The 19,829-nt window shown below is 50.1% G+C and overlaps 1 protein-coding gene across 1 annotated transcript; it reads right to left on the bottom strand.

Annotated features, from left to right (window-relative positions):
* Positions 1 to 9,335: 9,335 nt before the first annotated feature.
* Positions 9,336 to 18,366, bottom strand: KIAA0040 (KIAA0040 ortholog). The gene is made up of 2 exons (XM_054638651.2): positions 18,313 to 18,366; positions 9,336 to 12,747 (listed from the first exon to the last, which is right to left on the bottom strand). The coding sequence occupies exon 2, from the start codon at positions 12,633 to 12,635 to the stop codon at positions 12,300 to 12,302; it is 336 nt and encodes a 111-aa protein (XP_054494626.2). The 5' UTR covers positions 12,636 to 12,747; positions 18,313 to 18,366; the 3' UTR covers positions 9,336 to 12,299.
* Positions 18,367 to 19,829: the final 1,463 nt, after the last annotated feature.

Raw genomic sequence — 19,829 nt, 5'->3', positions numbered from 1 at the left:
TTCACTGCTCAGGCTGCTAAGATGTATTCAGTAGTTCAGTGAATTAAAAAATTCTAATAAACCAAACAAAAATAGTTGTTCTCTGTAAAGGTCATGGGTTGTATGGCTGTCCTCAAAGGGCCACATTACTGCAGGCTGTTGTCTTGTGATATAAAATTAGAAAAATTAGGACTCCTGAAATCTAGTGCTGTGTTTCCATCTGAGAATTGGGCAGGGAAAAGATTGTAACAGTGGGAGCAGTTTGAAAGTGACAGAGAGCTGCATTTCACAGATTCTGAGCAGGTGATTTGGGTTTGTTTTTTGTTTTTTTTTTTTTTGTTAATTCCCAAAACAACTTGGACAAGATGTTGTTGTGATCTTCAGAAGGCAAAAGCCATTAACACCATATTCTGCCTGAGCTCTGACTCTGCCTGGACAGTGGCTGTGCTTTTCTTGCTCTCAAAGAAAGAGCCTTGCTCTTGTAGCTGTGAGGAGGAGACCTAAACCCCAGCTGAAATACCTCAGAATTGGGCACCCCCCCACTTGCTAGTTCAGGCCCACCCTTGGCAAGAAATAAAGCATGAGAGGTGGAAGAAATGAGCAGGGCCCATGAGGAGAGGGAATAAGAGTAGCCCTGTTTGGACACCCATGTTTTTCACAGAGCTGTTCACAGAAACCAGCAGCCCCTCTCACCCAGTGCAGGGCAGAGGATGTCTGACCCTGCCAGAGCTCAGCCACTTTGGCTCTCATGTGCAGATATGGTTACCAGAGTAAGAAGAGTAAGAATGGCAGGGCATGGAAGCAGTTAGTACACCTATTTTATCTTCCTTGCACTGTATCCAGCAGTACAAAATGATTTGGCTTCACAAATACCTAATGGTGACTCACTTAAGTAGCTGTTATTTACACTGCATGGTCAAAACACACTTTACAGCTAAAGATAAAACTTCTGTTAGATTTACCAGTTTGGGCTGGAGAGAAAAAACAAGCAAGGTCTTTTAGGTCTTTAGCCATAGAATCATTTCCCAAATTTCATTTGTTTTTCCAAATGTATCTGATAGTGTAATAAAACAGTGGTGCCCCCCTGCACCCATGGGAACTGCCAGCTGGCCTTTAAGGGCAGTGCTGTGATACTGCAGCCTCTGAGGCTGCCCTTCCTTGCTTCTTAGGATGGATTTGGTACCTCTTAGCTCCCTCTCCTGTCCAGCTGCAGATACATAACTAGTGAACTTGTCTGAGGAGGTTTCTGGGTTGTTTCACTTAAAGCAGTTGTTTGGAGCTCTCCCAAATGAAGCACAAGTTCATTAGATAATGGAATACCCTTAACTCATGAATTTACAGCATTTTAAACAGCATGGGCTGGGCACTACAGTGCTACTGTCCCTGCTCTTACATTTGGTGGTTTGATTTCTTCCTCTCTGCCTTTTTATCTGCTTCAAGCAGTAACACTGTGCAGCATTTCCTGGGAGGAGCCAGCCTGCTCGACTCTTCTCATTTATCTAAGACAGACAAAGCATGGCCTTGTGTTTTTCTGTGGCCTTTTTGTGACTGCATTATTTCACTGATGCATTATATTTTTTGTTATTATTATCCTCATAGCATTCTTCAGGACCAGGCTTTTGTAGCCTGGTTTATACAGAAAAGACAGACAAGAACATCCCCATAGTCCTCCAGGGAGAATTGTGGAAGAGCAGGGAATTGAGATAAATTATTCATTTATAATTTGATATAAACTCATGTGTACTTCAGGGCTGGAGCACTCTTCCCTGGAGGCCAGCACTGCCCACCAAGGACTTCCTCTGTACAACATGGAAAGCCACTAAAACCTTACTCATCAAATTGTTTCCTTAAGATGTTCCCAAAACATATAAAATATAGCAAGCAGTGGATGAAGTTAGGAAGAAGCTGCTTCCAGTGTTGCTGCTTTCAACACATTTTAAAAATTAATTTATCCTGAGGGAAGTACTGCAGCCCCCTTGCTGGCACCTCATAAGATGCTTTTTGATGACTGTTGTTGACTGGAAAACTCTTTGATGCCAGTGAAGGAGCTGGTATCCCATGTCCAGCACAGGCTGAACTGTAAAGCTCTGGGTTTCTTTATATCCCTGCATTTACTAAAGAAAACTGAACCATGACAGCAACAAAGCTGTGAAGTCATTCTTGATCTGCAGCAGGGGAACAAAGGGTAGAGGCTCTCAGCAGGCCACATGAGAGCTGTTCTCCAGGGCTGGGCCTAGAGCCTAAACCTGTCCTGTGTGTGAGTGCTCCTCAGAGATGAGCCTGATGGACACTCCTGGGCAGACACATGAGGAGCTCCTGGACCCTGCACATGTGAGCCAATTGCTGGGCTCACAGAACATCCCAAACCACATCTGTAGAAGGTTTGCAGTGTTTGGCCTAGGACTCTGCTGCTTGCCAGCTGTGAAGGCCACTGGTGTACTTTAACGCAACTGCAGTTCAGCCCAAAAGCTGCACTGCAGTTTGTGTCTTTCATTTATGCAGTGGTGTAGAAGGACTTCCCCTCTGCCACAGAGGAGCTTATCTGTTCCATCAGCTGGTGCAACAGCTCAGAGCATCTTCCCCTCTTGCAGCAATCTGCTAATTGGTGAGATAACCCAAGATATCTGTCCTGTAGTGAGTTATCTCTGGTACCAGGGAGGTGGAATTCCCAGCTGACCACAAACATCTTGCCTTGAGAGCAGGTTGAAGGGAGATAAGCCTTGAATTTCTGACTGACAGACACTTCACTTTACAAACTATAAAAGCTACACAAAACTTTCACAAAGAAGAACTCTTTTGCACATTCCTTGTGAATGTGTGGGGACTTCTCCTCAAGGTTTGGGATGCTGGCCCTGAGTTACTCTTCTGGAAATTGAGTTCCATCTCTTGCAGCCCTTGGGGACCATATCCTTGGGCTAGCTCCCAGGCAGTGGGGAAGGTCAGCAGCTGTGGGGGCACAGCAGGGGCTGTGCTTTCTGTGCTTCTCTCCCAGCACCCTTGCCCATAGCAGCTTCCCAAGGTGAAAGTGCCTCCTCCTGCTTTGCTGCTGGACAGTTTTTCCTGCTCTGTTCACTCAGTGAGCTTCCTCTGCCTGTATCACAGGCTGCAGAACAGAAATGCCTCCAGTGACATGTGCACCATTTACCTGACCAGGGATGGCAGCAGGCTGCTGCAGGTGCACTGTGACATGAGCACTGACAGAGGCAGGGGGATACTGAGTGGGGCTCTGCTCCTCTTCCTGCTTTTTGATCAATGTAATAACATGGACATGATACAAATGTTAGTTGAAGCTCCTTTCTCTCTCCTGCACTCCTGTGTTTCAGCTCCTTCCTGAATGCAGTAGCATGTCTCAGGGAGGGTGGTGGCTGGGGTGACGTGGTGTACAGTTAATGCAGTTCAGCTGATGCCTGTTGGTGTTCTCACTGCTAGTGCTGTGAGCATGCACCTCAGCTCTGGCCACACAGGAGCTGCTGAGTGACTTAAAGGAATCTGAAGGCAGAGGCATGGATGCCTTGAGGTGGGGAGTGCGTGTGAATGTGGAGCAGTGAGGTCAGAGGTTCTCTGATGGCAATCTCCCTAAACTACCAGAGAAAAAGATGAGCTTTTTCACCTTTCAGTGATAAGAGATTTTCTCCACTGAAATAAATTCTTGTGTGTTACGGTCAAGCCCTGCTGATCTTGGTGAAATTTAGAAACCCAAATGCATTGTGGATCTTGTTTAAGCTTGTTTTGTCTTAAGTGTTCAGATCATGCTCAGATTTGTGGGAAGAAAACTGTAAAATTTGTAAAATTAAGTATTTGCCCCAGTGCTTATGTGCAGCCAGAAAATGCAGTGTGTGAATCAGAGAATCCAGCATTAAATAGGGCAAAGTTTTGGAGCAAGAGTCTTTAAATGTTCTGGGGAAAATAATGTTGTAGTACAGCCATTCTTGTGCTGTTAAAATTGTTTGTTTCTTCTGATATTTCTGTCTTTTACCAGAAACTGAGATAAAACAGCATAAACTTGGCAAATTGTCACAAAGCCTCAAGCAGAGAAGGAGGAGGCAGGAAATAGCTGATTTTACCAAAATGGTCATGGGGTGAGAATCTAATACTGCAAAGGTGAACAGGCTTCCTACTTAAAACTTTAAAGAGTAATTGTCTTTTATTTCTAGGTCTTGACAAGCTGCACAACCTCACAAGCAGCAGCTCCATGCGGATTTGTGGGCAGCCAGAGAATCTGTCTGTGAGTTCCTCCAGGTTGCCTCAAGCAGGGAGAGATCCAGGCTGTCAGTGGGGAGTTAGAGAGGCAATGCTGGCAAGGAGGGCCTGGTACTGGTGCTGTCTCTGCACAGGGAAGCAAATGCTGGCACCTGGGTACTTGTATTGCCAGTAGAGTGGGAGCTCCTTAGGTCAGGATGGATCAGATGTGGTTCTCTTTGAGGAGCAAAGCTCAGGGAGACTGAGGAGAGTGTGCCCATGGGCCTGTCTCATGCTGAAGAGAGGAGAAGGAGTTGCTTGTTCATGGGGAAGAGAGGGCTGTGTGACCCAGAGAAATGCGTGAAAAGGCAAGCTGGGAAGTTTCTACCAAGTACCCTCTGCTGATGGGGCAGCAACTTCTGGGGCTTCCCAGCTAAGAGGAAATAAAAGTGTTTTTTATCCAGAGGGAATTTGCTCAACAGCAGTGCTGGCTTCTGCCACTGGTAAATCCCTGTTGTGTCCACAGTCTTCCATTTATGCTTCAATACCCTCTTGCCATGAGGTTTATATCTTCAGCTGGAGGATCCACCCCTCTAATAGCAGTGCTTTAGAGATTTGTGTGCACACCTATCCTGTGCTGTGGCTTTTCCCCTGCCAGGCCTGCTGTGTCCCACCTGAAAGGTGGATAAGCTGTAGTAATTTAATTATCTGTGGCTTTGATCCCTTCTTTTAGGGCATGCAAGGACCCACCACAATGTCTGGAAGTTCACAACATGGAAGGGGACAACGATGTGCTCTCAGCAGCTGTGCCCTGACACACCACAGTGCATGGTGGCACAAGAACTCCACCTGGCCAAGCTCAGTGGGAAGCACAAGGAGAGCAATCACTGTGAGGTGAGCAGCAGAGCTGCTGTGCTGATTGTCCCTCCATAGCCTGGAGAAAACACACAGAGCTGTGTTTCCTTCCTGTCTTTCCTTGGAGCAGGAGGGATTGCCCTCCAACTCATTTCATTAGAAAGCAAAATGATCCATAACAAAACTCACAGCTCTCACTCTCTCCTCCCTGGATCCAGAGGACCTGAGCTCATGGCTCCCTGCTTCTTGTGGGCAGAGATCCTTGAGGTGGAGCTGTCTTGGTCTCTGAGGGGAACACCTAAAGGAGCACTCACTAGGAACCACACTGGGTGCTTGCTCACTGTTTGATGTAGCCTTTCCCTTGGCTTTTAGTGCACACCTTGGGGAACATCTCACTGTACAGGCTTAATTTGGGATTGAAGGTGGCTCAGTCCTATTGTGTTCCAAGCTAGACAGAGGTTTGATCTATATTAAGAGTGGCTGAAATACTGATTATAATTAAAGTCTCTGTTTATTAGAGGATTAAATGGTATTTGAGATAGTGGTAGACTCCTAGCACCTGGTCTGGGCACTTTAGTAAGAGAAATTCATTGGTGTTTTCCCAGGGTGTGAAGTGGGAGTCATGGAAAGGACATGAATTCTCCACCCCTTTTATCTGTCCTCAGTCTTCCAGTAATGAGCCAGTCCTGGGCAGGAGGAAGAAGTCTTTATCAGAGAAGAGGAAAAAGATCAGGGCTTAAATAGAACTCTCTGCAGAACAACCCAAAGATAATGACTCAGTATTTCTTAACAAAGTTTGATTCAGACTTTCTCCAATGCAAAGGAGACAGTAGCTGACCAATGTGCACCCAGGGACATCTGGATCTGCAGGCCAACTGCTAGCAGCCTTTGGAGCTCCTGGTGGGTGATGTTCCAAATTCTAGGAGAGGGCTTGGGGGGGATCCTGCTTGTAGATACTCTGGTTGGCTAAGCATGACAAGAACCTGCTTGATCCAATACATGCAACCTCTATGAACTTTATGTCAAACAAGCTTCAACACTTTCTGAAGCCTGGGCTGCAGATTCCTCTTAATTCTGTCCTTTGCTGGTGCCATCCACTTCAGACTTCCAAATAATAGCCCCCTCATTTACATCAGAGTGAACTTTTCTCAGGCTATCACCTCTCCCTGCTTTGGTCTGCAGTTCTCCTCATTATTTGGGCACATTCCCTATTCTTCCTGCAGAACTGGGTTTTGGGAAATGCTGCCAGTCTGCTGGCAAGGCTCATTAACCCATGTGTGTTGTGTAGACTGGGTTCCTCAGTCCCCAGTATCACATCTCTGCAGGTTAAAATCTTGCTATTTTGCTTGGGCCATTTTTCCCAGCCCTGAGAAAATACAAAGGAGATGTACAGTAGATTGATGTTCACTCTCCAGGGTGAGGCCCAGAACAGGGTGAATGTGAGGTCCACTCCTCCTCCAGGCTCTGCTCATCATCCCAGACCTACCTCTCTGTACTGCTTGCTTACAGACAATTAACCAAATTCCCTATGTGACTGCTCCATCTGCTGCCTTCTGCTTTTTCATCAGCAGTGTGGCAGGTAGTGATGCTGAAATGATAACACTTGTCATCCACCTCTAAAATGAGCATCCCTTGGAGTTAAACTAATCCTGTGTGCCCCAGTGCATGGTTTCACATTTGACTGCCTTTTTAATTTTTTTTTTTTTTTTTTTTTTAACTCACAGCCATAAAAGGTGAGGGTTTTTGGTTTTTTTTCACTGAGAAGATATTAAAATTCTGGACAGCCAGCTCCAGCCAGGGAAGAAGTATGACCTAACCAAATGCTGCTTGCTCAAAGGCTTCCTTGTCTGGGCACACTGGGACATGGCTGTTCCATGTCTTAATGGCCTTTTCTATTGCAGTGCTAAGCTGAGTAATACATTTTAAAGAATCCTTCCCAGACTTTGGAGAAAGTAAAAAAATTGCAAATTTCTGTCTTCTTTGCTTTGGGTGGTAGAATTGTTTTTCTTCCTATTTAAGCATTTTGCATGAAATGGAAACATTACCAAGGTCTGGAGTGGGACTGTGCAGATTAGATCTTTGGGGTCTGCTCCAAAATCAAAAACCAAATCCAAAAAAAAAAAAAAAAAAAATGGGGATTGTGCTCTCTTTGTGACTTGGTTTGTGAAGTGCTTAACTGATCTGTGCTTGCTAGGACCTGGCTGAGGAGAGGCAGCCAGAGAGTTGTGTCTCAAAGGTGAGGACTATATTCTTCTCAGTACTTTCAGGGCTGTGCCTCTTGGGTGGGCAGGTGAGCAGAGACTCATCTGAGTGTGTTAGGCTCTCCAAGCCCTGCTTTGGGGGAAGGAGGAGACTAATGGTGAGAGTAGAAAGGAAAATTGCACTTGAAGTGTTTTGCAGGCTCTGTGCTAAGAGCATGAGAGAAGGACATGGGAAAGCATTGAGGGCTCTTTGCTGTGAAGTGTTTTCTCCCTGTTGCCCACTTGTCTGTAGGCAAGGACAGATTTCAGTTTGTTATTCAGTTAAAGGGCTCAGTGGAGTCATCAGGGTGGTGATGAGGGAGAGGAGGACTAATCTCACAGACAGCCACTCTAAAACGAAGTGTATGCTCTAAAAAACAGCAGGCATGATTATTACCTGTGACTTTTTCCTGTGCAGCAGCAAAACACAATCCCATCCTAAAGCTGAATCCCCCCTGGGAGCAGGGAGTATTCTCTTTGTGGTATAAGCTTTATTTTTGAGCTAAAGGCAAACGAGGCAGCTTATTTGCAATTTCTGAGGAGTGTCTGTCTGGCACTCCTAATGTTCCTCTCTCACCGGGAAGGGCAAAGTGAGAGCTGCTGGAGAAGCGCGGCAGAAAGTCAATATTCCCGAACAGCCACAGGATGGCATTGTCTCTTCAGGCAGGAGACACTTCCCGGTATCCAGCTGGCATCTTGAAAGGACCTTTTTGGGGTTAACTAGAGCCTGTGCTACAGCCCGGGAGGCTGGGACTGCTCAGATGATGCAGTTTGTTTGGCTTGAGGGACTGGCTGTTCTGGTTTTGAGGCTCAGGATGGTTGGGGTAGTGCCATAAAAATGTCATATCCCTTTACTACCCTTGTTTTGCTGTAATATGTGGCCCTGTAACAGTGATGTTGGAGGGCCAACACATTCTCAAAACCTCTGCCTCGCTCTGAGATCGCCTAAAAGTTTATATACTGATTTGCAACACATCCAGGGCAGAATTTTAATCCCAGAAGGATCCTCACTGCTTTGGCATTGCTGTGTTGATGAGGATTGTCCTGTAGCTGGGTCCTACCAGCCAGGACCCACCTGTTGTGATATATCTGCTATTTCTGGGACACTAGAGAAGAGGAGGAGAGGATGCCTCTTCCCAAAGATACTGTGTTTCTGTGTTGTTGTGATTTGGAGAGAAGCCTGAAGTGTCTTCCTGCACTGGACACTTGCTTGGAAAGCAGTGCAGTTACTTTTGGTCACTGCTCTATGCTTTGTTGGCTGAATAAATAGTGGAATGGTCAGTGAGGATCCAATTCTTCCGCCACAGAGGGATTTAATGGGCATTTTTGCTTCCCTTCAATCTTTAAACTGCTCCTGGATGCTAAACTTCACCTCAGCCACTGCATATCTCTAACCTAGGAGCCTGGAACTATCCTTACCCCTTGCAGCTCAGACTACCCAAGAACACCTTTCCCTAAATCCAGTGTCTAACATCTGGAGAGAGGCAAGAGGCTCCTTTTTACTCCAGGAAGTGTGTGTGCCTCTGCCATTTCTAGCTGCTCATGTGTGCTCCTGCACTCCTCTTTCCCCAGCCTCTTCCGGAGCCTCAGCTTTGTGGGCAAGGGGCAGCTTGGTGCCTCATCCGGATGAGAAGCAGGTTTTTTTTTTTTTATTTTATTTTTATCATGGAGGCAGAGCCCCGTGGTGTAGGATTTGGAAAGGCTCTGCCCAGCAGGCTGCAGACACCACGAAATACTTGTCTGATCAAAACCAACTGGGGTTAACTACTTCTGTGCTGCTGATCCTCTGTAAGAAAAAACAAACCTGCAGCCCACCTCCCACAGCACAAACCTTTTGTTCTTCCCACTACTTCTTGCCCTTGGGTAGAGCAGCTTGGCTGTGCTCATTAACAAAGCAAGGCCATTAACTTGATTAAGTTAAGCTGTTTCTTTAAAAAAAAAAATCTCTAAGCTGCACAGCTGGCTGCAGGCAGAGAGTGCACAGCCTCTGCTCTGAGCTCTCCCTGTGTCTTATCTACAGCCAGGACACAGGTACAGGAAAGATTTCCCCAGAAAAATAAACACATGACCAAGAGATCGAAATACAGTGTTTGTTTGCAGTTTAAGAGTCATTTATTTTTGGTTTCAAAAAAAAAATTGCACAAGATTTGTTTTGTTGTTGTTCCCTGTTGCATGGACTTGTTCAGGAAAATGGAAAGTTGATACTGAAATGCAGCTGTGGGTGGAAGGGCTGGGGTGTCTGGAGAGCAGGGGCTGTGCAGTGGAGTTTCTGTACTGTGCATCTCTGCCCCCTTGGGAATGTGGGTGCTGCAGGGTTCCAGCTGCTCAGCTGGTGGATAACAGGTTCTGGTGCACCTCTGGCTTTTCTGCTCTTTTGCTTTTTCCTCCAGAAGGAGCCAGTTCAGTGCCTGGTTTGGCTCAAACAGCAGACACCAAGGAAGCCAGCCCCATGCTGTAGGGAGTGTGGAGGCTCAGACCATCCACTGGTTGGATGGATCAGGGCAGGGTTGTATCCTGGTCCCTCTCTGCCCAGCCCAGGGGTGGTTTGAATGATTTTGGGGAGAAATTCAGAACTAGCTCTGAACTCCCCAAAGCCTGGATCTGGAGATGTGTGTGTTATCCAAAGCTCACATCTTCCTGGCAGTTCTCTGGTTCTTGCAGGAATTGGTTGCCCTCACTTGAAGAGTTACTCTGCTTTCTGGAGAAAAGCCCTCCTGCAGGAAGCCCAGCAGAGCCTCCACACCAGGCAGGCTGTACTCTGACAGTGCTCACTGCCTCCATGCCCCTGCTTGTTTGGCTGAGCCTCTGGCCTCCCACTGTGTTTCCCTTTACTCTGATTTTTTTCTTTATTCCTCCAGGCAGCACCACCCTGCCTCCAGGGCTGCTCCTGCCTCTGGATCACAGCACCTGCATGGGCTCCTCTGGCCACCTGGTGAGTGTGGAGGCAGGAGGGCTGAGAAAAGCACTTGGATGGGGAAAGGAGGGAAGGAAGGAGGAATAATACAAGTGCAGTGTTGGTTCTCCAGGATCTTGGCTAGACTGGGAGCTTGGGACAGAGATCAGAGCTATTTCTCCATTTCCTAGCATGACATGTGGCAAACCCTAATTTTTATACCATTATATGTTGCTTCCTGTTTTGGAGCAGAAGGGAGTCACTAATTTCAATGGTGACAAAGCAAACTGGAAAATAAGGCACATATGGGGTCAATTTAAAGGGCTGTGTGAGGAGGAGCCCAGCCTCATGACTGCTCCCAGCACAAACCCTGTGACACACAGCCAAACCCTGTGACGTGATGTGACCATCACAGCTCTGCCTGCATTGGACAGAACAGGCTGTGCTGGGACTGGGTGGCACAAACAGCTGCTTCCAGCTGCTGGCTTTGTCCTCCAAGTGAGGGGAAGGTGGCATCACCCTTGCCTGGGCTGGAAGCAGCTGTGCCCAGCAGCTCTGTCCAGGCTTGCCCACGTGGGTTTGGCTGCTTGTTCCCCAGATGCCTGGCTCTGGCTGGCAGCTCTGGGCTGCTCCAGCAGCTTAAGGACTGCAAGAAAATGGAAGGAAGACATCCAGTCTACAGACAGGGCAAAACCCAGATGTGATGAGGCTTCTCATCACACACATGCATCCCTCAATGGAAAAAGAGATGGGGGAGACAGAGCCTGGTGGGGCAGAGTGGGGAGCACAGGAGACTCCCAGCTCAAGGGACATAGGATGGGAACACAAGCCAGGGTGGGGCAGGTGGGAAGCAGAGCAGGGATGAGAGCTGTGTGTGGTCCTGTTAGCTGCTGTGCCCAGCTGAACCATCTTTCCAGAACACAAGGATAGAGGGAGGTGCAGAGTCTGACTGTATAATGTATCCCTGTGTAAGGGATGACAGTGCACATGGAATTTACTTTGCTTCTACAGCACATTCAAAATCCCAGAGCTGGTCAGCCTGACAGCCATCCAGAAATGTTCAGTGCAGCACACAGAGCTGGCATCAGCTGGGGCAGCACCTGCTCATGGGTCTGTGTGTGTCTGACACATGGCACAAGGGCTGCAGGGAGAGGAGATTCCTGATGTGCCAGGAAACCATGTCTGCTGCTTCAATACTGCTTCCATGTCCCTGGCCCTGCTCCAGAGGGGCCTTTCCTGCTCTTCTTTAGTAGTCATTCAATAAATAACTCTAATGCCCGTAGCAAAGCTTTTACACAGCCTCAGGTTGTGTTTCTGCTCTTGCAGTAGCATGGTGAGCTCTTTAATGGCAAGTTTGTATACAAGAGTCTTTCAAGGAAGGTGTTTTCTTAAGTGCTGGTGCAAAAGGGCTGGTCTGGCAGCATCCTCTCTCCTGCCTGCCTCTAGCCTAGGTGGCAGGGCATCCTTCTGCTGTGCTGCCTTAGCATGGTGTCTGAGGTCTCCAAGGTTGTGCTGAGGGCATCTAGCTTCAGGTGCTCACAAGAGACTTTGGTTTGGTGGCCTGGTAGATGGCACATCTTTGGGCTGTGGGGTAACTCAGCTTTGAGCCCATAAAGCAAGCTGGGTTTGGACAGTGGGTTTGGAGCCTGGACAGTGAAGCTGTGCCATCTCCATGGCAGGGCAAACAAAGGAGGTGTGGCTGTGCCTGCTTCACTCACAGCAGTCTGTGCTGTGCAGGGGGAGTGTGCAGGTGCCTTGGTCTGTGGGTGAACGTTGTCCTGGGCACCCCTGTGTGTGTGCTGGCAGCTGAGTGCAGAGAGAGAGCCTGGCACATGCTTTGCTGTGTGCCAGCCCCACATGTGTGCACCGTGCTCGTGGCAGGAGGGACACAGGAGCCGCTGGCAGGTCACCCTTGTGAGCTCACCTGTCCTTTGCAGAGGTCTGTGCCCCGGGGCCTGCTGTCATGGTGGGAGAGAAGAGGCTTGCACAGCCTGTGCCTTGTTCCCTGTTGGCCCTTCAGCATGCTGGGGTCAGCCTCTGTTGCAAGTCACCACAAAGTGGCAGCAGCTTTGGTATCTCCTCGCCCCTCCTGGTGCACAGGTGAAAGGAATGGTGGCATCTCAGAGGAGAAGACCTGAACACCCTCCTGTCTGCTAGATGGGCAAGGAGGGTCTCTTGTCCAGCAAGAGCAGCTTGGGCTGAGCTGAGATCCACAGGTCCTCTTCATCCTGCTTCTTCTTCTTCTTCTTTTTCTTCTTGTTCCTCTCAGCATGCAGCTGCCCATTTCTGCTGGGGCCACCTTTCCCTGTGCTTTCTCCCCTCCTTCTGCAGAAGCAGCAGTGGCAGCAGATGAAAATGAAGGCAAGGAGAACAACAAAGGGCAGACCCAAGAGCACGGCCAGGCAGACGGTGTTGAAGACGCCTTCCTCATGCTTGGTACGGATGAGCTCCAAGATGGAATTAAAGAAAGAGCTGATCTTCTGCTGCATGTCAGCTCCTGAGGAGGCTGCCTGTGCTGCTCCCTCTCCTTGAAAGGCACCTTGAGATATGCTCAGCTCCTGTAAGCAGCTAGTGGGCTCCACGAGAGTCCTTGTATGGTGCCTGCAGAGACAAGAAACCAGATGGATCAGGTGCTAGCTCCCTCAGCAGTTCTCTCCATGGAGCTGCCAGAAGCCTCAGCAGGGTAAGATGTCTCCTGCCTTGGAGGGGCCTGGAGCCATGGGGGATGGACTGTGCTGCCTGCTATGTCCCTTTGGGTGTCTTCATCTGAGAAACACAGCCTCCTATCTCCTGGGGTTTGTTCTTGATTGTGGGGATGGGTGAGGAGGAATTTAGCCAAGCACAAATCCTGCCTCTTTGAATTTACACATCAGCCCTGGCTGAGCAATCACAGCACAGAGCTCTTATTAGCCCTTTGTGGGGCTTGTTTTGTAGCAGATGAAATATTGTCTGCAGAAGAAGCTCTAGGAAGTGACTCTAGAAAGGGACTTTTGCCTGATGTAGACCAGTGATCATTGTGGAGACACAGTACTGCCACAGGAGCCAGGACTCCAGCTGTCACAGGTCCCTCCTTATTCCCAATTTCCCAGTCCTGGGATAGGGTATCTTTGGCCAGGCTGTTCCTCAGGGCCCATGGTCTGGGATGGGCAGCACAGAGGCAGGGTCTCTTCCTGCTGCCCTGGCACCCTGGGCACTGCCAGCAGGTTTGGGGTGTGGGCTGTAGCTGACCCCCCTGCAGTTTGGATGAGGACTGTGCTCAGTGAGACTCACAGTTGGTAGAGCCCAGTGAGCAGCCCTGCACCCACAGCTCCATGTGCCCAGGGCTGGCCACAAAGGCAGCAGCAGGGGAGGATAAGGGTTGGCTGGGGTGGAGGAGTTGCTGCTGCTGTGCCTCACCTGGGAATTGCTCCAAGGGTTTGGGTAGGGCTGAGAAGCATTTCTGTGGCTTGACGTAAGGTTTTCCTCTTCCCTCAGGGAGGGAGAGGTGCTGCTGAGTGCCAGGGCTCTCAGGGAAACCCTCCTGCAGGGACAGGGAGCTGCTGCCTCTGCTCACATCTTTCTTCCCCTCCTGTGGCCAGGCAAAGCATCTGAGTAGAGCAGGGGCTTTGTGCTACAAGTTTGCAGTTCTGGTTCAACACAGGGGTCACTAAATGGGAGGCTGTACAGATGAAGAGCTGGCAGGGGCAGTATCAGGCTCCAACACCCTATTTCACCCTTGCTCAGCAGGGTCTTTGCCAGCCTTTGGGATTCAATCCCTGCAACCTCTTGAGGGAATGCTTAAATCCCCACGCGTCCAGGAGGGGAAACTGAGGCACAGTAAAACCAAAAAACTTGAGAGGTACAGCCTGAACACCAAAGATGTCCTACAGGGGTTGCTCCACCTGTCCCCTGTAACTCCTTATCTTTTCTTCTGGCAGCTCTCACAGACCTCGGGGACCTTGAGGGAGGGACAGGAAAGGGACCCAGGCTGGTTTTGGCTGAATCCTCCTTGTCTGCAGCACTGCCCTTCCTTGCTTTGCATCTCATTTATTCCTTGTTTGGTACCTGCTCAGGGATGCTCTCTTGTATGGAGAGTTTTAGGATTCTCCAGCTAGCACCACTGTGCTTCCCTCTGCCTCACTGTGCCATTCCACCCCACTCCTAAAGGAAGACCAAGCCACCAGCCTCACCCAAGAAAGCCACAGGTCCCACCCAGCCCTAACCACAGCTCTTGTGATGCTGCCTGGGGAGGAACTCCTGGGCAGCCCCCCAAAAAAGCAGCTCCCAAGGGAAAACCTGCCTTCCAAAATGCTGTCCTGGGACCTACAGAACTGTACAGGGTCTGGTGTCACTGGTGTCCCCTGGCTGCTGGCTTTCAGACCTGACTGTCAGGGCCTCAGGAGCTGAATCCCTCAGCATAGATGCCAATTTGGGATTCCACAAGTGCTCAGATTCTGTTGAAAATAAGAGGTTTATCTGTGTCCCTCAGAAACAGACTGACCACTGTGGATTTATTGTTTTGATTTGCATGAGCACACAGCTGAGCTGGCCCCAGTTAGCTGATGGTTTCTCTTTTGAACATGAATTTCTCTGGGTGCCTTTCTAAAAAATTCTCATTTGAGATTTTTACAAAATGAAATGCAGTGCTCTGGGAGGTGGTTTTGGCTTTGGCTGGAAGAAGTTTATTATGATTATTGTTACTATTACTATTATTAATGGATTATTGTCCAGTCTGCTGCATCAAAACTGGCTGTTCCTCACATTCCCTCATTCCACTATTCAGCAGAGGACAGAAATATCATCAATATCCCCACCTGAGAAATCACAGGCTACCACTCAGAGACTCAAATCTCATACAACCTCTGCCTAGCCCCTGCCTGTAACCAACTGGGAGCATCCCAGATCTGCTTTTGCTCACAGGGGAGATAAGTGAGAGCCACTTCTTAAAGCCTCCTCCCTGTCCTGACCTTCATCTTCACCTAGGTGGATTTTTTTGGGGCAGCTGTAGTAAAGGTTACACTGCAACATAAATAAACAGAGCAGCTTTTCTTCAGTGTAATCATCCATGTGGTGCAGGTTTGCCACTTATCCCTAAGGATCCTGACAGCTCATTATCCAGGCAGGAATACAGGATGCCTATGATACACTGGACTCCAAAAAAGAAGTAAAAACACATACAATCCCCAAACAACAACTGCCTTAATTTCAGACAAAACAGGATGTACAGCTTTATTCCTGCACTGAACTGCTTTATATTTATTGCCTCTAAACTTCTGGGTAGGGAAGGAGGGCTGGAACTTCCTTTCAAACTTGTAATTAATTGTTTGCAGAGGAAAAAAGAATGGGGAGATAAAAAAAAAGCAAAGCCCTTTGATATGTTTCCACTTGAAACTGGAGCTGAATGCACTGCAGAGGCCCTGGCTGATTGTCACTGGAAGTGTCCAGCTCATGTCACTGGGCACTTGTGGCCACCCTGGGCAAGCTGAATATGCATCCCTTGGAAGGGGAAAGTGGAGGTACCTGCCCCTGCCCTGACCAAGCAGCACCCAAATCCCAGGGCCATCTTCCAGCATGGCCATGCAGCTGGTTTTCAAATGCCTTTTCTTTCTGGTGTGTGCATTGCTTTTTGTTTTCTAGATGAAGGGATGTCTGTGTGCTAAATAATGGGATTCTTCAGTTTCATATTAAAAAAAATGGGAGAGGAGGGAAAAGTAGAAAAATTGATGAGTTTGGAGGCAGCAACTCCAAGGGCAGAGGGGTTACCCAAGGCCACCCATAGCCAGCTGAAAACCTGAGAGCACCATGAGGAGCTGCATTTAGGAATATCCATGCTGCTGCTCAATTTGGTGTGACATCTCCCCTTAGAGAGGGAATGAACATGCTGTGGTCCAGCATGGGTGTGAACTGCTTGCTGCAAGCATGTGGAGCTGCCACTGGGAGGCCAGCTGAATTTTTTGGGTCAAGATATGGGACCAAAAAACAGGGCCAGGGAGGTACTGGGAGACAGGGCTGTGTCTCAGAGAGGGCTGTGAAGCATCCTGCTGAATGAGCTCTTTGTTTTTGGTGCTGGCAGAGCCAGGGGAAAGCTGACATGGAAACTGGCCTGGGAACTCCTGTGGCCAGGGATGGATGGCTCCAGCTGATGGCAGCTCTGCACGACAGGGCTTCGTGCCACTTGTGTAAGTTTTAATCAACATTGCACATCCAGCATGAGGTTCTTTAATCCACACTGGCTTCCAAAGAGCTGGTTTGCAGGGTGGGGAGCATCTGCCACTCCTCTGCAGTTATGGGAGGCCGTGGGTGGAAAACAAGGTCCTTTTGAGGGACGGCTTGCGATGGCACCACAAACCATTGCTGTGCAGGGCTTGCCTGGCTGAGCTGGAGGGGTAAGGGCTGCCAGCCTGTGCATGGGGAAGCCAAAACAGAGGGGGTTGCCTTGGCAATGCTGGCTTGTCCACATCCTGTGCACTGCAGAGCAACCGCAGCGACCGGGGATGGAGGTGCAGAAAAGCTGCAGTTTACTGGAACTGCTGTGCTGTGTCACCGTGGCACAGGGGACAGCGCTGGAGGTCATTCTGCCAGTTAAGTTCTTTAGGCCCAACCCTCAACAGGCTCTTGTGTCTTCATGAAGTTCCCTCCAAGCTACCAAGGCTCAACCTGCTCCTCTCAGCTGAGATGCCGCCTGACTCAGGCAGCAGTGCTCTAAGGAGCTCCCTGCATCCACAGTGAGAGCAGCAGCATCTCTGGGGGCAACTGACCTGTGGGGTGTGCCCCAAGTATTTCTGGATTATCTCAACACTCCTGTGCTCTGTGGCCAGCTGCAACTCAGGACTTGTGGAGGTGACATGAAATCAACTGACCTGCAGCCACCCCCATTTCCTTCACGCAGATGAGAGCGCATTTTGTGCAGCTGATGCTAAGGAGTCCAAAGCAGGAATCACATTATTAAACAACCATTTCCGTCTGTTACTGGCTTTATGTGAGCTTTATACCAACTTTCCATTGCAGTGACAGCTGTGGTTCAGGCAGGGAGAAGCTAATTTTTGTTACAGCCTCTGAGCTCCCTGATCCACCCAGCAGGGACACAGCTATGCTGTCACACAGTGGCACCTATTTTCCCTGCTTGCACCTGCAGACTTGAAGGAAAACTGGATGAAACCTGACACCGAGGGTGAGCAGTTTCCTTAGCAGGGATTGCACGTTGCTGTTTCGGAAATGGTGACTAAGAAGGGTTTTGCCGCCGGTCTCGGAGAACTCGCAGCAGGCTACAGAGACCTTCCTCAAACGTGAAAGACAAACACCAAAAGCCACCACCCAGCAAACACGACAGGCTGAAACTTCATCTCGTTCCCACCACCATCGAACCTTCCTGCCAGAAGCCACGCGTAAATGCTTTCATTCCCTAAAGGGAGTGATTTGGAAAACTACTGATATGGATGTTGGATAACAGGGTTAAAGTGAAACTATTTTGCAAGCTGCTGCCTGGAGCCCACTCGTCATCGCCGTCTGCACAAGCGCGGCTGTCGTCGGCCCCTGGATCACCGAGACTGCGGCCAAAAGATCAGTTTTGAGTTTAGGTGAGCGCCACTGTCATCCCTGGATGCAGCGGGAGCTCCTCGGAGCCACCCTGGGCTCCTCCAAACCACGGACCGGGCAGTGCTGCCTGTCCGGGCGGGCAGAGCCCCCAGCCATGGCCCTCCCTGGGCTCGATCACTTGTGGCTTTGGTTACAGGAGGCTCAGGGGGCAGCCGGGGAAACAGTGGCTGCCCCATCCCTGGGAGTGTTCAGGATCAGGCTGGACTTGGGCTTGGAGCAGCCTGGTCGAGTGGAGGGTGTCCCTGCCCACGGCAGGGGTTGGAACGAGGTGTCCCTAAAGTTCCTTCCAGTCAAACCGCTCTAGGATCCTGTGCTGTTCAAAGCCACAGTGGTTTTGGGTGCAGCCCCAAGAGCCCGGTGCCAGGCGGGCTGTCCCGGACACACGTCCCCGGAGAGCTGCTTGCTGCTCATCGCTCTTTCCCCAGTCCCCGTTCTCACCCCCTCCCCCCGGGCTGCGCGAAGCAGATGATGTGGCCTTAAAAAAAATAACTAGAAGGCGAGAAAAAGCCCTGGATTTGAGTAACACAGCACCCAGGACAAAGCCCAGCCCCGGGATCGCCCTCCCGGGTACTCCCCGGACCCCCGACGTACCTCAGCGCCGCGGCCCCGTCCCGCCCGTTCGTCCCGGCCGGCGTGAGGCGGCTCCGGGCAATGAGCCGGGCCCGCCCGCCCGCCTCCGCCCCCGGCCCGGCCCCCGGCCCGCCCGGCCCACCTGGGCTCCCCCGCCCTCGGCCGAACCCAAACGGAGGGACACGCACACGCACTGAGGGGTTTAGGGTGGCAGAGAGGCGGCCACGGGGCACAAACCAGCCCCGAACCTCCTGTGGGGAAAGAGAGCGAACCGAGTGTGTGGCTCGCCGGGCTTTGGTGCAGCCCAGGTTTTCCCAGAAGGGTTTTTGGGAGCCAGCAGGGAGGGCTGCGGGGCGGTAATGGCGCTGCTGTGGTGGGAGGGCAGGGTAGAGCTCCAGCTCCCCGAGAGCAGTGCCAGGAGTACCACCCTGGACCCCCTCACACTGCTGCCTCTCACCTGCACCCAGCACGCCATCGGCACCACCCTGCGTGCTGTCACTCCTGCCCTGCCATCACACCCACCCTCTGTCCCTGGAGAGGGGACACTGCGGCCAGGCAGGGGTGATGGAGCATCCCTGGGACTGCCTGAGGTGATGCAGCATCCAGGAGCATTAAGGGTGCTGTACAGCCATGGATAATGATGGATGCTTCAACCTGGCTGGCAGGGTTTAGTGGTGGCCTTGGCGTTGCTGGGTTAAAGGTTGGACTTGATCACCTGAGAGGGCTTTCTTGACTTAAATGATTCTGTGATTCAATATTTTCAAACTGTGATCCCAGTTCCATTGGGATTGCCACCCCCACTGTTCGCTTGCTACTTTCTCTCCCACTTAGTTCTTTTTCAACACCATGGCAGTGATACTCAGAAATTGCTGAATCCCGGCTGCTTTCCAGTCCAGGGTTCTATGGCCTCCACACAGTGTTGTGATGCTGACAGCTGGGCAAGCTGCAACTAGAAAAATGTTCTGCTGGAATTTTTCTGGTTGGACTGAGTCCTTTTGCATTGCAAAATCCCCACATTTGCCCTCCTTGCCCTCCTTCATACTCCAGAGCCAGTGGCTTGGCTTTACTGCTTTAGCCTTGGTGCTGATTTGTGGAACTGGGCTAGCCAGGGCTATTGGACCCTTCAGGGCTCCTGGCAAACAGTCTCATGTTCCCAGTGCTGTGACTTGGCAGCAATGCAGTTCTGGGAATAGGAGGGAAGAGGGATAGAGAGTGGAGGGATGGAAGTAAGTTGGCTGCCAGCCTCTTACTACCCTCCTGCTGCCTTCACCCTAATGCTGGAGTTGGAGAGGTAAGAGATCCTCAGAAAGACACATTGTAGGCTACAGCTTGTGCTAGGTGCCTCCTCATAGCCTTGGGGAAAGTGTTTATGTCCTGTGGGAAACACCAAGCAATTTTTCCCTAAAGATTTGCTGCTTAATGCCAGGAACTTTTCCCTTGGTTTTATGCTGGAGGATGAAGATTCCTGGGCTTTTCATCATATGGCTTACTGCATCCCAGGTTCTCATATCCCAGTTCACCCTATTCCATCCCATCTC

This window comes from Agelaius phoeniceus, chromosome 8 (assembly GCF_051311805.1).
Source record: "Agelaius phoeniceus isolate bAgePho1 chromosome 8, bAgePho1.hap1, whole genome shotgun sequence".
In the NCBI taxonomy this organism is placed as follows: domain Eukaryota; kingdom Metazoa; phylum Chordata; class Aves; order Passeriformes; family Icteridae; genus Agelaius; species Agelaius phoeniceus.
Note: the sequence above shows the minus strand (reverse complement) of the source record. Positions and strands in the feature narration are given on the sequence as shown.